Source organism: Amblyomma americanum, chromosome 6 (genome assembly GCF_052857255.1).
Source record: "Amblyomma americanum isolate KBUSLIRL-KWMA chromosome 6, ASM5285725v1, whole genome shotgun sequence".
Lineage (NCBI taxonomy): Eukaryota > Metazoa > Arthropoda > Arachnida > Ixodida > Ixodidae > Amblyomma > Amblyomma americanum.
Genome location: NC_135502.1, coordinates 42,766,463 through 42,784,105, shown reverse-complemented (window position 1 = coordinate 42,784,105; position 17,643 = coordinate 42,766,463). Strand labels below are relative to the sequence as shown.

Here is a 17,643-nt window from a genome sequence, read left to right as displayed (position 1 = left end):
TGGAAATGAAGTGGCTGTAGTGGACTGCAAACAAATTTTACGGCAACAGCATGATCAGTCACTTGCGCCACTGCACCAATACCAAGTGTTGACTACAAGTACTTGGTCAACATCTGACATTACACTGTACAATGTATTTAGCTACGTAAAACTAGCTGTACACACTGTCAAATAGACCTGCTCAGTGTGCTCTTGTACAGTCAGTGTTCATGTCTTAAAGTCAAATACTCAATAGATGCCTCAGCTTTGAAGCACGTAAAACTGAGGTTCACAAACACTGTATTTACTTGCAAACCCTGCGCCCTCATGCATTTTTGTACACCCCCAATTTATTACCTGGGTTAACTTTTACTAGCACATTTTATGCTCCCTGCAGTGCCAGTCTGCCAGCATGCACACAGGTGCGCGCAAGGCAGGCTTGAGAAGATTGGCATGGTTGTGTCACCTTGTGCGGCAACAAAAAGATGCAAGTGGCGAGGGGACGAACTGCGTGCCATTTACCCGGCTCGCTCGCACTGGCGGTCACTTTCCCAGACAACAGTTGCGAGAGGAAACATCCTGTAACCGCTCGTGCAAGCCGGAAAACTAAGCTACCGAACTGTTTGCTGTTCAGTTTGTCAGAAGTCAGCCGGGCCGCATATGCGAGGGCGCCGTTCTATTGCCTTTTATCTCCATTTGCCTCTGACTGCTGGCTTTGCAACTGTATTGCTGCGTGTTTACTCCTTTGAGTTGCGAACGCGCTGTCAAGCCATTCCACGGGGAATTACATAACTTGGGGCTAGGTGGGAGGGGGTATGCATCCTATATTTTGAGTAAACTTTTTTTGGCCAGCAAGGGGTGCTAGTTGGGGGGGGGGGGTCGATGTAAAGGCGGCAACACACGGTATACATTACGTGTTGCAACCTTTCTATCGCATTCTTTTAATGTGTTCGCAAAGCTTCCGCGTAATTTGCGATCCCTTTTTTGAAGCCTTAAAGAAAAAAAGAACAGTGTGCAAATTATGCGAGTAAATACAGTAATTTGAATGCTTCACAGCCTCTCTCTACTATGCATTGCTTACATGTGTTTCATCACCTCTTATACTCAGTTTTACAGTCAATCACTACGCTTGCAGTGGCTTTTTGTGCTTGCATGGTTTGAACCAAGCAAGTCATGCAACATATGCACATGATGTGTATGTAGCACACTGTCGGATAATTTGCACAGATACCGTATATATTCGCGTAAGGGCAGTACTTTCTCCTTGCTGTTTTGACGGGGTGTAGCCCTTACACAGGAACGGCATTTTTCGGAGAAATTTTTCCAACTGCAGCGGAGACCCAATTATGCGTTCTATTTTTATGTTGAGACACATTTTTGATGACAAATTAGCGCAGTACCAGCGAATCCTCCAAATGCACAATGCATTGAAAGTATGGATGATAGGACACGTGCCTGACCACCGGCATGAATTATTACAGGTGGTTTGATCAGTTTACCGGCAGACACCATGTGATTCGAAGATAAGATCAAGATCCTCTGAAAATCTGGTGCTCGACTGACCAATGGTTACAAGCGGCGCGCCACACGTGCAACCCACGGCAGTTAGTGTGAGGTGGCGTTTGCCTGGCCCGCTTTTTCACGCACTTCACTGTCGAAGACCTTGTGGAAATCCATTAGACGTTCATTTTAATATGAGGTTATTGTGTGATAGTGAACTGGTAACAAGGTTAAACCTTTTATAGTAAACTGTGACTAGATTTGAAGCACTTTCTGTGCAGCTTCAATGCGAAGCACATTAAGCCTAGTGAAAACTGGAGAGCGGTGCGCCGCTATAGCACCCGAGCCAGGCGGGTGGCGCATCGCCACGAAGAAATGTGCCGCTAGCATGGGTGCATCCCGTTCCAGTTTTTTTGCGTAGCATAACCTTTTGGTGTGGACATCGAATGCACAAGACGAGCCAGCAGCGCTGCGGCACGGCATGTTCACGGTTCCAGGCGGAGTCTGAAGCGCAGGACGGCGTGTGCGTGGCCATATCGAGTGCTGCAGGCAGTTACCATCTACAGGCTCCCAACGTAAGGTACCACGTGGGCAAAATTATGCACACATGATGTAATTCATTTGGCTGACTTTTCTTCTTTCCGAATCACTGGCTGCCAAGTTATGGATGCAGCCCTTACATGAGTATATATGGTATTGTGGTTTTTCCACGATAGAATGTATGAAAGTCGGTGCGGTGTAATTTTGCTGGCGAATATCCAAATATTAATTCTAGACTATCAATTTCTTGAGTACAAGAATAAACATAATCGATTCATATTCGAAATTTAAAATATTTGCACATTGATAGGAACTGGTTATTCTCTACTTCACATACATAGGTCGAGGGGAGTCCTCATACCACTCCTTGTGCAGTGGTGCAATGGTTGAGCAACCCACATTGCTCTTCCTAAGAAACCTCTTGCAACCAATCATTAATTTAACTCTCACCTACCATGGTGGGCAGGTTGTGATGATGTCACAAGATCATATGACCTAAGTGGCAGGTGGGCCACCTGCTATTTCACTCACAATGCCAAGCCAGATTTTCTGCAGAACAGGAAACCTTAATGCTATCGCATTAGAACATTTACAGTTCATAAAAAGCCAGCTGCTATACCATATTGCGAGAACACTACATGAAGCTCAACCAGGTTTGGATCAGTGATGGTGCCATAGGGAGGCGAGGAACAGCAGGTCCCAGGCTCAGTTGCTCACTAAGGGGTTTGATTCTCTAGCAAGTGCCTTAAACATCTAGTTCCTGCATTTGGTAGTGCCGGGCAAGCAGATGTGTGAAGTTGTCACCCCTCTGAGGAGCAATGCCACAAAGGCATCATGCCAGTAGAAAATCCACCCCCCCCCCCCCCCCCCCCCCGCCCGCCATTCCAGTCTTGAATACATAGTATTAACACTACAGCGTTAAGGGCCCCATGTCACAGAAAAGCCAGCACCGTTGTTGGTGCTATTGGCCATGAGCGAAAAATCTATGAAAAATCCCCAGAGGAGTAACATAGGTGGCAGGTGGGCCACCTAAGTCATGTGACCTTGTGACGTCATCACAACCTGGCCATCGGATTGTGAGCAAACTGCCCACCATGGCAGGTGGTCGTTAAATTAGTGATAGGTCACGAGACTCTGCTCGGGAAAAGCAGCCTAGGTCACGCAAGCCCCTCTGGTGGCAGAACTTGTTATCGCAGCGCAGAAGTGCATCACTTAACAGCTGCACCACTGCGCCAGGAATGGTATGAGGGCTCCCAGGGATCTATAAATGTAAAGTAGAGAATAACCAATTCTGCAAATATGGACATTTACCCATTAATGCTACTGTGTCATACCCTCATAGGGCTCATGACACCATTTTTCGGACTAAAGCTGTTCATTGCATGTTGTTTGCTATTCATCTCGTAACAACTGGACAAAATATGAGCTCATTTGGTGAAGCCAGTACTTTGTAATTTAATTTTTAAAAGTTGTCCTGAACTGTGTGGAAGTCAGGCAACACTGGCACGCTCGCAGTTCGCGACGACATAGACTGACCGTCATGTGCTTGCTTGACTGTGGCTGAACTGAACTGCGGATAATGAGCGCAGGGGAGTGAGTTCTTTGTCCAAGCATGGGGTGCAGTGGGGTGAAGTTGGAGAAGGACAAAGGCAACAAAGACCAAGCAGGCGTGCGCATGCAGCTTTGTAGCAGACGACACTGCCAGTCTATGACATCACTCAGACTGCTTCAAAATGGGCGTCACTGCCGGGGAAGGGCCTTAGAGCCGATAACTTCAAATTACAATTTCTAGCTAAAATGCGCGCTTAGAACCCTGCTTATTCTTTAAAATATGTATAATAATTTTGTGGCTAATAGCTTCAATGTAAAAGCAAGACTTGTTGGAAGACCATGTCACGACCACTTTAAGGCGGAGCTTAAGTGTCACCTCCAGTTTTTTTTAAGCTTCCTTTTTTTTTTTGCATGCAACCTAGGAATACATTTTATTTTATTTATTTATGAAATACTGCTGACATGTTGCATCTGCAAGCATGAGAGGGAATGCTTTTTTTTTTAAATTAAGGTTTTTTAAAATCCCTTCCGAGAGCATGCCACCAACTAGTCCACTCATTGGGACCCTGAAACATTTTCACAGCTCATCTGGTATTTCTTTCATTCCCTCACCGTTCTTTATGGCTTCTACTGCACGGAGACCACAATTGATACAGCTCTCACCAAAATAACACATATGGCCAGTTTTCCTATACAAGAATACAGTCAAACCCACTTATAACGATACCGGTTTTAACAATATATCGGTTACAACAATGAAAAGCTGCTTCACCGTCCACTTTTGTATGTTTTCTATGGTAAAATAACCCGCTTACTACAATGCCCCCATGCCGCATTATCGGTTATAACAATGAAGTCTGGCTTCTGAGTGCTCCTGCCAAAAGGTAGTGGAATGCGAAATCCTTGAAAATAAAAAAAGAAAGAAATTCCAGCCACTGCACCCTCCCCCCCCTTTTGCTCATACAATAGAACCTGTTTTCCGGCCTTCTCCGCATCGCCAGCCTTGCGTGCCTCTCTTCCGTCGCCCTTCCACACCTCCGAACACAAATGGGCTGCGCCCATAGCTCTAGGCCGTGCCACCTTCCGAAACACGAATGGACCTCGCGAATGCGCCGATCTGCTTGCTCACCCCTCATTCTATGCAGTTCTGCCAACGGATTTCGTTGTTTGTGTTAGTTGATTGCGTCGAAGTCGTTCCTAGCCACGTGGTTTCTCCATCCCGTTTGAATTGCCGCCGAAACGGAAGATGGCTGATCCGCCCGCTGATTATCGGACGACCTTGCCGGTGAAAAGAAAGCGCATGGCTATCGATTTGGAGAACTAGTGCAGTATCATGAAGGACTACAAAGACGGTAAGAAAGTGTGTGACTTGATTAAGAAGTACGCACTATCGCAACCGACGGTGTCGACGATCATCATCTACATTGAGAAGTTCGACAAAGAAAAGTGCTTGCTTTACAGTGGGCGCAAACGCGTTCGACAAGGTGCCTATAAGGAGGTGGAGGAGGCCCTCTACGAGTGGTTTCTTGGTGCCCGTGCCCAGAACTTGCTTACCACCAGGCCGATTCTGGACACAAAGGCAAAGCAGTTTGCCCTGCTGATTAACAATGTGGACTTCCAGCCAGGTGGCGGCTGGATACAGTGCTTCAAAGAGGGGCACGGCATTGTCTACAAAGCCGTCACCGGCAGAGCTTCGCTTGACGTGGGGGCGAACTAGGAGTGGCTGCAGGAAATGCTGCAGGAGGGACCTTCTGCTGCACTACGTGGAGTACCTGGATTCCATGGAGAAGGATGTCGGCAAGCTTCGCATGAGGCAAGCAAGGCTGACGGACATGGGGTTTTCTTGTGCAAGCCAGTGAGAAGTATGTGGCGAGATGCTTGTGGCGATTTCATTCCAGCGTTGTTTCGGGATTTCTCAAGCTGAGAGGCGGCCGCGGCAACCTTCTCGTATTTTTTACAGGCCCCTTTCGAGGCCATCAAAACGGTGCCTTGGTGGAGCTCGCATGTCACTTGCCATCCGTGACCCCTCTTTGCAGTTGCTATGCCTTTTTTCGTGCAACCCGTTTATAACAATTATCAGTTACAACAATAGAATTTTTGTGGCAATTGAATATTGTTATAAGTGGACTCGACTGTAGAGGAGGGCATGCTCATAAGCCCACTGAAGAAATAAAAGTGAAACGTGGCTATGATGGCAGCTATAACAAAAGGTTTTTCATAGCCTCCCTCATGTGTTTCAACCCGGGACTTAAACCTCGGCAGAAAAATTCTTGGGCGCGAACCAAGGGGCTGGGGCCCACCTGTGTGGCAGTGACAAGGGAGTGGGCAGGAGGGGGAGACGGGTTGCTAACTGGCGCTGGTGGCGGGGGCGAGGAGCAGGAAGAAGAAGAGGCCGAGTCGCTGAGGCTGCCACCCTCGCAGTGGCCCCCCGAGCCCGGGAAGTCAGCCGACCGGAGCAGGTTCTCGCTCTGCATCTTGCTTTTGAGACAGGCAATGTAGCGGTTGCAGAAGTCTTTGCACAGCTCCTGCACCTTCTCCAGCTCCAGCAGGTGGATGCGAAGTACCTGGATTGCCTTCACCATCTGCACAGGGTGGTAAAGTCAAGGCCGGCCTTTACAATACAGTAAAACCTCGTTAATTCGGAAATTCGGACGCGCCATCTGGTCCCATCAAACATGTCCGTAACCCTACGGCACGAAACTCCCGTTAATTTGGACATATTTGGTCAAACTTCGGTTAATTCAGACAGTTCATGGAGTCGTGTTCAAATCGCACCGCCAGCAATGGCGTCTCCGATTAGAGTGCGCCAATCTCAAAGGCCATGCTTGCATGTGCTGGGAATGCCGAAAGGCCGGAAAGACGTCAAGGCCGCCATGTTTTAATAGATAAACCTATGTCTCGAACAACATGGTGGCAATGATGTACTTCTGGCTTTGCAGTCGCTTTTGGCGCTTGGCACTACCTCTGCACCGTTACGGTTATCAGCACGGTATTTATCGGTCTATGCTAGCAACCCTGGTACCTGCTTTTTCTTCTTCTTTGTACTATTGCTGTCCGCCATTTCCGACGTTGTCTTTTGTTTGCGCAGTTGTGTGGTTGCGGAGTTGTGCAGTTTTTTTTCGTTGTCATTTTTATTGTGTTTATCGGTTTGCGTCAGGCGCGTGTGCGAGGACTGCAGAACTTTTGTGCGTGTGTGAAATTTCGTTTGCGATTTTCTTTTTTTCCATTTAACCTTTTTTTCATGACATCGTGCGTGTACCCATCGCTTCGTTGCCACGCCTAGCCATGCCAACATGTTCTCTCATGCCCCACCAAAGCGGGCGAAGTACGAGGCGAAGGATTTGGCAGCGAAAGTAGAAATATTGAAAGCCATGAAGGCAGGCGTGCCTCGGCACGTCATAATGAATGAATTCAACGTGAAGAGAAGCACGCTCAGCACGTGCGTGAAAAATGAAGCGGAGATTCTTCAGGCGTACGACAGCGACAAGTTCGCTGACAACAGGAAGAGACTGTGAACGGCAGCGCACCCGAAACTTGAAGAAGCCTTGCTAAGATGGAATGCCGATTCACGCGACGCACAGCTGCCTTTGAGTGGCCCCCTTATCTGTGCGCAGGCCGAAAAGTACGCACTGAAGCTCAGCATCGAAGACTTTAAGGCATCGGAAGGCTGGATCGACCGATTCAAGAAAAGACACGGCCTGGTCTTCCCGAACATGTGCGGCGAGAAAGGGGCTGTGAATGAAGGCGTTGTCGAAGATTGGAGGGCCGGATTACCCGCACGCCTAGCCGATTATGATGCCTGCGACATTTTTAACGCAGATGAGACGGCCCTATTCTACAAAGCCCTGCCGGATAAGGCCATCACATTTAAGGGGGACCCTTGCGTTGGCGGAAAACGAAGCAAGGACAGAGTAACAGTTTTGCTGGCTGCCAACATGTCTGGCACGGAGCGGCTACTGCTACTGATAATCGGCAAAGCAGAAAAGCCGAGATGCTTCAAAAGCATAAAGAAACTTCCTGTAGACTATCGCTCGAATCGAAAGGCGTGGATGACCTCAGCGATATTTCAGGCCTGGCTGCGCTTTTGTGCAAAATCGCGCAAAGTGCTAATTGTGCTAGATAACTGTAGTGCGCGCAATAATGTGTCGGGGCTGACAAGCATACAGCTGCTTTTTTTGCCGCCTAACACAACGGCTTCCCTGCAGCCTCTGGATCAGGGAATTATTCATTATGTGAAAGGCCGATACAGAAGACAAGTGGTTGAGCGCATGTTGCTCTGTATGGAGGCAAAGAAAAAATATGAAGTAACTCTGCTCAGTGCAGTGCACATATTGGCGCATGTGTGGAGCAACACGCCGCCCGCAGTAATTGCGAACTGCTTCCGACACAGTGGCTTTGTCCGTGATGGTGATTCTTTGGAAGCCGGGGATTTGGATGGTAACGAAAATGCCGAGGAAGATGACAGTCGCTTCGACAGACCCCTGCCTCCGGACATCCCGCTGGACGAATACATCCACATCGACAGTGACGTTGCCATTGCCGGTTGCCTCAACAACGACGAAATACTGGACGTACTAGGCGACGAAGAGCCCTACTCTGATGGCAGACGAAAATGCGCCCGTCATGGATGTGTGTGAAGTGCCGCGCCGCACTGCTGAAGAGGCCGATGATGCCCTTAAAGTTTTGGAGGACACCTGTGTCATTTCTCCCGACAGTCTGTGCGGACTGCACCACCTACAAGAACTCCGAAAAATTGTGCTTTCCGCGCAAATTTCTTACGCACAACAAGCAAAAATAACCAGTTATTTTATGAAGTAAAGGTATGCTGATGTTTTAGGCATTATTTGAGTTATTATTGTCGAAACCTCGTTAATTCGACATTCGGTTAATTCGTACATTTTCTCCGGTCCCGTGAAATCCGAATTAACAGGGTTTTACTGTACAGTCGAACCTGCACATGTATCGAACACACAAAAAAACGCCTACAAGTTCGCGATCGATATAACGTGCAATTCGATATAAAAGTAGTAAATTTAGCAACATGCAAACACATTAGGATGAAAAAAGAATGTAAGGGAACAGTGGCGCAACCAAGACATAAGAAAGAACACGACATACGCGCACATACCAACTGTTTATTTAACAGAAAAGAGGCACATTTATAAAACCGAACTCACTTGTGTATAAAGCACTGCTATCGTTGTCTTAACAAAAAGAAGAAAATTCTTAGCAAAAGCAGCGTCAAACAAGCAAAGCAAAAGCAGTCAGAATACAAAAAAAAAACTAAATCAAATTAAAAAATAATAAAAATTATGCACACAAGAAGGAATTCTTTTGGCTGACTTTTTTATTTAAATTACCAGCTGCCAAGTTGGGGGCGCGGCATTTACACGAGTATATATGGTATTAGGTACTGCCAGCCTGAGCTTCTCATGCAGTGGAACCTCGTTGTCAGTTCACACTCAAAACCATGAGGAATAAAAATGTCTCATAGAGTTACATTGTTCTTCTGGTTAATAAATGTCCACGTAACAATTTCACCAAATCGTGATTGTTATGTTTGTAGTGACCAACAGAAGGTGCGCTAATGTATAAGTGGCCCAAGCCTAGAGCGCGCAACAAGAGCCGAACTGCAGTGACATTCAGTTGCCAGAGTGGCATCTTTACACTGCCTAAGTGCAAATGGGGCCAAGCATAGAAAAATGAGGCTGAGCCTAGTGGGTATGTGACACGAAAGGGAGAAGAGCACCATTAGACAGCTCCACTAGCAACTTCTCAGCAGCGCAGAGGTGCAAGGCTGTGAAGCGCTCAAAAATAAAGATGGTGACAATGAAAAGATGAATGACTACTTTCAAAGGAGCCATTTTCAAACTGGATGTGTAGCAAAGTTTACGCTGTGCTAAGGACACGGCATATGCGGCTGCATGTCTATAAGCATTAGAAATGCTCTTCAAAACGATCTTGTAAAGTTTACGCTGGGCTAAGGACATAGCATAAGTGGCTGCATGTCTATAAGCATTATAAATGCTCTTAAAAGAGATCTTCAGGCCTTCCATTAACAAGCAATGACTGGGGTATTCATAACAAGTGAAAGTGCCAATATCCTGTATAAATTTGTGTAAGGCAGCACCTTTCTTTTTTCAATTCTGGTGTGAATTTTGAAGGTGTGCCTATACATGAATTAAAAAAATGTATAATTATTTTTTTTACAGTTATCTAGTCCAAAATGGGGGTGTGGCCCTTACAAGAGATTATATAGTATGCAGTAGTATTTCATTATTAATTCACATTTTCAAGTTTTTTAGAAGGCAGTGCAAAAATACGGATGAGGGACTGAGGAGAGGACACAAAAAGACGTTCACGAGCGCTTCCGTATTTTTTGTGCTGCCTTCTAAACAACATGCATCACCAACTAGCCCGGCAGCTTGCTCTCCTGAATCCCATCTTCAAAATCTTGGTGGTTTCAGATGATATGTTTTACCAGATAATGCCCTTTTCCTGAATTTTTAGGAAATGCATCAACAAGGTTCCACTGTATTCTTTCTACTGCACTGCCAAGCATGGAAGTGGGCCTGGTTTTGCACTAATATGTTCATTCATGGCAAAGGATTACATGACAAAACAGTTGTATGGTAAACTGAGCAATTTTAACATGTCCGCTTCAATTGACTGACATGAAAAGGACACTTTTGCGCCGCAGGCGAGCATCGTGACGTTTTATTTTTTTTTCCTTCCTAGTGAACCTGGGCACTGACCTAATACATGCATTGCTGTATAAATGGCAATGTGAAGGTGGCTTTAGGCGGAGTGTCAAAAGAACGACACTCCGCCGGTATGTTTGCACAGCGCATCGCAAAACATCTTCGAAAAATCGGGACAACGGCATTTCTGGCACGTCATCTAAATAATTGATTTTAAGGTGCATCTGACTTTTGTTTAACATGCAGTGACGTGAGTGCAAGCGTGCCTAGTGGACATCGGAATGCCTCCAGGCAGCGCGGTTTCTGTACGGTTTCTCGCAGGACGAAAGTAGGAGTGCTTTATAATGCTGCAGAAAAAAAAATGTCTTGATAGCAAATGTAGTGGCGCATTTATTACGTGAATACGTTCAGTCTCCGCGACTTTCGGAGTACCACGAAAATTTCTCCATGGAGCTGACTTTGAAACAGTGATCTAAGCTGACAGATTTTTGAAAAATAAACGTTTTTTTCATGAACTAAGCAGTCCAATCTGTTAATGTGCCCGCCCAATTTCACAACAACGAAGCTCCCGCTTCAGCGAAATTTTTCATACGTGCCCTGAATTTCGCTGCAGCAGGAGTCAACTGTAGTTTCAAAATCTGGATGGCAGCAGGCTCTGGCAACACACTTAACTCCCCCCAGAAAAAAATATATGCGACTATCGCGGCACTGTGCCCCATCACGACAGCACCCATTCCAAGGGCTGTCTGGTTCATTTGGGCACATGGAGCAGGCACATTTTCAAGAGCAACTGCTCCACATCCCCTCTAGATAACACTGCCATCGGCCAGCAGTTAAATGTGGGAGTTTTTGTCATGATATACGGAAATGCTGATTCTGTCTAGCCCACAGGAAGTTCCTTGTGCAGCCGCCATTGCAAAATAAGAAAACTTCCATAATTCTTGTCACATGTCCTGATGGTGTGTAAAACAAAAACGATGAAGGGGCTCACCAGGCCATCCACTTCAGGGTCATCGCTGAAGAAAGGCTTGCGGTCCTGCTCTTGGTGCTGCACAAACGCTTGGATGTCGGTGCTGAAGCTTTCGGAGCAGGGGACCTCGGCACTTTGGGTGGCCCGCTCGCACTTTTCAAACAGCAAGGCAAGCAGGGGAAACAGGGGGTGCCTGAAAGGGATGAAGCTCTGCTGTGGCTTTGGTGCAACAGGAAGGCAGCTAAGGCAGTAAGGATTGGTCCTAGCTAACATTTCTTGCCTGTTTATTGACAATGGCATAGCCTGCCAGATGAGAGTGAGCAGAGAGACCACACAGGTGCTACATAAAGAAATAAAAGGACAGACCGCTACAGAACGGCACGTGATTATAATGTTTACGGTGTGCAATTGTCCATGAAGATCCGGCAATGAAAAAGGTGTGACACAAATTGAAGTGGCTGGATAAACAGATAGGGACACTCATGTTGGCCAGGTTAGTCTTACTTGTACTGGAATGGTCAACAGGATTTTACATGCCAAGGCACCAATAAGGACTATGGCTACACCACCAGCCCATTCACTGCGAGTACACCAAAGGGGTTTTCCAACTGCACAAAGGAGAATTAAAGAATGCTAGCACACTTTACATAAAGCAACTCGTCCCCTGTGTGCGGTGGCTGATGCCTCTTATGTGCGCTGCTCGCGGCCTGAACATGGCAATTGTGGTAAGAATTATGAATCAAACCGCACTGTGTAAACCCAAGGGATGGACTGGTGACGCGACCTATAGGATACTAGGAAAAACAGCATGCACTGCAGGTAGCTATGACAATATTTAAATTTCAATTTTAAATAAAATAGCAACAAAAGCATGGAACGAGAAACAAAATAATAGAAAGCACAGTCTAACAAATCAGCTGCACGTTAGACAAATATAGGCACCAAAGCAATAAACGAACTAAAAGTACACAGGACCACAAAAGAAGCAGCAAGACATAACAGGCTGCAGATCCTCAAGTTTCACAGCATGTGACAGGTGTGCATTCCAAATAAATCTCATGGCTCAGGTTGCTTTCACTCACTTGTAGACTGCTCGCTTGTCAGCTTCAAGCTGGGCTTGGGTCTGGCCATCGGGTGTTGCGAGGGGGGATGGTGAAACGGATGCAGGGGCCACGGGAGCGGGCGAAGACTCCCTTGATGGTGCAGAGTCCTGGTCCGAGCAGTGGCCGCTGCCTCCTCCGCTGCCACCAAGTGGCTGCTGCAGGCCGGGCATGCTGACCACTGTGTCGCCCCTGCTCGATGCCTCCTGCATCACGCTGCAGCCGCCAGCCGGGGCCTCCTCAGCAGCCAACTGAAGCAGAAAGAGGCAATGGTAGAGGAGTCAAGCTTTACCCGACGGCAAGTCCTCCTGGTGAGGCTGAGGTCACTGTTTAATGCCATTCACATTCTTTTTGATGAACTACAGTCCCTAACTGCTAGGAGCGCACTAATTCCGAGAGATCCGTTGTCCAGTGCTTCAAATCCTTGTACTGCACCACAACTTCCCAGCTACTCTCGTTTCGTGAGGAAGTAAGGTGCTGCGGCTTCTTAATGACTGCGAGAGGCCCAAAGCTAAAAATTAGTAATTTTCTGTCAATTCATCTTCACAAATCTACATCAACATCCCAACACACTCAATTGCCATCTCATTCTGTTTTTTTTCACTCCCTAAATACTGCTCATCTATACGGTAGCCAATAGGCAGAGGCGTCACTATGGTCAGTGGCACCCAGTGTGGCCTGGCATGCGAGCTGCCGCCGCCGCCGCCACCACCATCCTCCATGTGCCTATCCTTGTGCCACGCTGTAATGGGGAGCTTGTTTGCACCATGTGACAGATAACTTAGTAAAACACTGCATATGGAAAATTTGTTTAATTAACGTATTTGTACATTAATTTCTGTGAGATGAAAAAATGGCACATGATCAACATATTTTTGACACCATTCTTGAATGAATATTAAGAGGTGCAGCAGATGTTTTGTGGCATGTATGACTGTTTGAACTTACACCGAAAATTAACAGGGCAAATAAATTGGCAAGGAATGGAAATGCCAACCAAGCATTTGAAAACATGCGTATGGATACCAGGTATGAATGTTCTGCTAGCGAATCATGCAAAACTGGAGGGCAAGCGTATATGCATGGCCGCCTGCAACATTTCAAACATGAAGGTTTGAGTGACAAGCACACTGTTGTGGCTGCAGTTAGCTTCTAAGAAAAATCTTGGTGTACCCAGTTTTCAGTTTCTGTTACCAAATTCATCACACATCCGAAATCAATAATAAGGAACCCCTGTCCCGGGACACAATGGTGAAACCATGAGAGTTGCACGGTGACAGTATAGTGAGACGGCAGGCAGACTACATTTCAAGCAGCTAATTTTATGCTTAAGAAACACCCACACACACAGAAAAGCCCGCCTCTAAAGGAACTTGAAGTTGTTGCGACGATATCTCTTGATACGGCGTTACATTTCGAGCAGTTGAGCACTGAATTTAATTAAACCCACACATAACGCCGTATCAAGAGGTACCGTCGCAATAACTTCACGTTCCATTAGAGGCGGACTTTTGTGTGTGTGTGTGTGGGTGTAATTCAGAAACAAAATCAAGGGCCGCACGCTAATAGCACATCGCATATGTGGCGGTCACAGACCACAACCACACAAGAAAATGCGTGAGCAAACTAGCTCACTGTAACCAATTCACCAAAAAAAGCTACCTGGAAATGTTACCACTCCAGCGATCGTGAGCAAACCAAATCCGCCGAGTAAACACTTGGGAAAAGTGCTACACAGTGTGTCACTACATCGGCGCGAGTTCCTAGTACGTGCTCACTCACCCGAACGAGGCGATGCGCGTATCACTATCCCGACGTCGACACATTGGCGGCTGCAGACATCACTGCGCGAGTCGATGATCCATTCGCCCTGCAGGTGAACGCGTCACTAGCCACCGTGCGAAGTTCTCTGCAGGAAATGAGAACAGGCCAGATACGAGAAGATGAGGCGCCGATCTCGCCCACACGTCGCGCTCGATGAATAACGCCGTTCACCAGGCGTCCTTGAGCGATGCTACCGAGCACAACAATAGCTCAAACGAATAATAAAAAAAGACCGCAACACCAACGCATTTTAGACCTTCCGCAACAAATGTGAATAAACGGGTATAAACCTTCAGTGAAGAGAACCGTTAATCAACCGTCCTTGCAATCCTTGAAACAAATGTTTCAGGAAAAACTCCACGCTACGCAGCACATCGCGAGGCCGCTTAAAACTGATTAGAATCTTGAAACAGGTTTCCTGTGAAATCCTGTTTTAAATAAGCAACCAGTCCGTACCAAGGCGTCGCGCGTTTGCGACACCGCGGTAACGGCGGAATGTTGCTCGTGCAGAAACTGCCATTAGTGCATGAATTATCGTACAATACTTGCCCGCTTTATCGCGCTGGAAGCCCGAATTGCTGCGAGTTCCCAGCCCCGCGTGGGTACGGCACGGAGTTGACCGGGTGCGCTCACACTTTTGCCCATGCATAAACCGCACAGCCAAAGTCGCAACCATTTTGTCTACTACGGCCTTTGAACAGGAGCAAAATCTGCATTCGCCGTCAAAATAAAGACCAGTGGCGCTCAGCAGCGGCAGCGCGGCGGGGGAACCCACACCTGTCAATTTACTCGCGCAAACTCCTCCTTTCGTCAAGGAGTCGCACGCTTCGCAGCGCACTCGCGCATTTGCGTAACGTCCGCACGCATCACAAGCCTCCCCATTCGTTGCCCGCGATCGTGACAACGGTATTTAGGGCCGCGCGTGGCGCGCTTTGAAGCGGGAGCGGTAATTCGATGGTTTGAGTGGCAGCTTACCAAGGTGTCAGTCTTCGTCAAAAATGGCGGCGTCAATTACAGAAAACTACAGCCCACCTCAGATTGACGCTTCTGACGTCACGACGGGGCACGTTAGGGATGTCGGATTCGAAGAACGACTGCTAATTTTTTTTCCAACTGGTGCTTTTTGTTGCAAGCAGAGAAAAATTTTGGAGATTAGCATTAAATGGAAGCATGCTTGCACTTTTCGTACAGGTATCCTCGGGTAAGCTTCTAATATGTAATGCAACCAAATACGAAATCCCTTTGAAGTTTTCCAGCCATCCTAAGCACGTCCTCCGGGCAGAATTTGTTTGTTGGCATGCAAAGGGACCCTTGGTCTGTACAAATTTGTGCTTAAACGAAGACTAGAATATATCTACCAAGCGAAACCTTTCCTTCTATGCAACCTTTTGGATCGTTTAAGAGGGCAGAAAGATTACTATTCTCCGCATAATCGAGTCCGCAATGCACGAGGGATAGCGAAGGGGGCGTAGCATTTCTCCGCAGTGGGCCGGGTAACAATTTGAGTTTGACAGAAATTAATTCTTGGCCTTGCCTTCGTGGGGACCGAGAGGAGGTGCGCGCATTGGCGCGTATGCAACGAAAGCAGCGAAAAGCCCGGCGTTTTAGCGAACACCTGCGGCTGCCAACTGCATTTTCACAGCTGCTTTGACTACTTTAGCAGGTGTTTTCGCAACGTTCGCGCTCTGCCGCGCTGGCCGCGCTGCGACAGCATCGTGTTCCGCCTTGCAGGGAAAACACCTGCGCGCTCGGGCGCGTGGAAGAATGCTTGCGCTCTATTTTTCATGCCTGTCGATCGTGCAACGGTAATGACGCATTGCATGACCCTGAGGTCTAAATAACTGTATACGAAAAAAAAAAAATCTTAAGAGATTGGAAGGCCACGATCTTTCTTCTATTGCTTCTTTCCGGACAAGCGCGTTTGTTGGCCAACTTTGCGGCTCGTCCAGCCCAGCTACGCCGTAAAATCGTCGTTTTCTGCGTTATGCCGCAACGTCGCTATAAATTTTTGCCTACTTTCTGCGGAAAACCGACTAAATCGGGCTGACTGTGGTTGTGTTCCCGCCAAGTCCGATGTTCATTGACAGTAGTGTTCCCGCCGAGTCCGATGCTCACAAATTGAGCCGATAATAACCGTGGTAATTACGCTGATAATTCAGTTAAACAATATGACAAAGCAACATTCAGATACTGGAACAGGGATAATAAAAAAAAAGGCCCACGTTTCTGTTAATCTAGCTCTAAAACATACTAAACACTAAAAGTTTTCAGCCTATTAGCTGCATACATCCGTATGCAGTTGCAAATTATGTGTACTACTCCAAGCCGAAAGTTCATGGGGCCTGGAGAGAGACCTATACTATGTCCATGTACCGTATGCAGCAAACGAGTGCTTCTACCATTCATTCAAAGCCCAAGGGATAAACTCCACATTGCTCAGCAACCACATAGTTACTGACGTAGTGGCCTGGAAATTTTTGACATATGCAGCACTTGGATAGCAATAGGTGTAGCTTTCAGTTACCAAAGCTATATCATTCTCATGCAGTCTACTTTCTCACACTGAGAAAACTGAAGTGTGCTGTTCATGTCCAGGCTAGGCACCTCGCCTGAAATTAACAAGGTGGTTCTTCCAACACAAACTGATAAGGAGCAATTATTCTCCACCAAGTTATGATGCTCACTCATGCGTTTTGATTTCTCATTATTTGTGACAATATTCGAAAACAACCAGCATCAAGGCTGGTGCCAAGTTTGTATAGGTTTGTGAGTCTATGCAGAAAGGTACTTCATTTGTTGCAGTGCTACAAGGACCACGTTACCATCCTAGACAGTGTTCGTAATTTGTGTTTGCTTGTGAGGTTAACCTCCCTGCCTTTCCTCCTCTTCCTCATGGCACATATGCAAGACAAACATGAAGCTACTAACCTAAGTAGTGATGCAGTCAATACATGCTTCAAAACATTTAACAAATCATGCCACTGGCCCAGACCTGGAAATGACTGTGTACATTGAAATAAATACCTCAGAAGATGCCAAGCAGTGGCATTATGTACATATTTTCTTTGCGTGCTTGACAACAAAATAAATATTGCACTTTCCATTTTCTAAATCCTTTTGTGTGGACGAAGTTGTCTTTCATTTTGTTTCAGTTGAGCTACATTTGCACAAGGTAACCACACAGTGCCTTACACAGTCTATAACAGTAGTCAAAACAAGAAAAGTTGATGAATGGCCATCTGTCCATTCTAAGTTCATTACATCCTTTGCCTTTTTCCTTTCTTCAGCAAACCTCCATATATATTTCCTTATCCTCCAATGTGAACTTTTAACCTATCTTTGTGTGCAATTAATTTTTTTTGCTTCCAACATTGCGTGTACAGAATAGCGAATGCTAAACACTTAATGGACCAAATAAAGTTTCTCTCTCTCTCTCTCCACTAGAGTCCTCAGGAGAAACAACTCAACACCAGCAAAA

At 46.6% G+C, this 17,643-nt stretch overlaps 1 protein-coding gene across 5 annotated transcripts in view; it reads right to left on the bottom strand.

The window, feature by feature from the left end:
- LOC144136704 (homeobox protein PKNOX1-like) overlaps positions 1–15,751 on the bottom strand; it is a 35,761-nt gene extending 20,010 nt beyond the window's left edge. For 3 of the 5 annotated variants that reach the window (XM_077669241.1, XM_077669243.1, XM_077669245.1), the window contains exons 1-5: positions 14,715–14,983; positions 14,124–14,250; positions 12,324–12,592; positions 11,263–11,434; positions 5,871–6,152 (exon numbers count right to left, since the gene is read on the bottom strand). In XM_077669241.1, coding sequence (XP_077525367.1) covers positions 5,871–6,152; positions 11,263–11,434; positions 12,324–12,553 — 684 coding nt within the window. In that variant the 5' untranslated portion in view covers positions 12,554–12,592; positions 14,124–14,250; positions 14,715–14,983. Of the gene's footprint in view, positions 1–5,870; positions 6,153–11,262; positions 11,435–12,323; positions 12,593–14,123; positions 14,251–14,714; positions 14,984–15,140 lie in introns of those variants that run through there. The other 2 variants (XM_077669242.1, XM_077669244.1) reach the window with 2 other exon arrangements.
- Between the last annotated feature and the right edge of the window lie 1,892 nt (positions 15,752–17,643).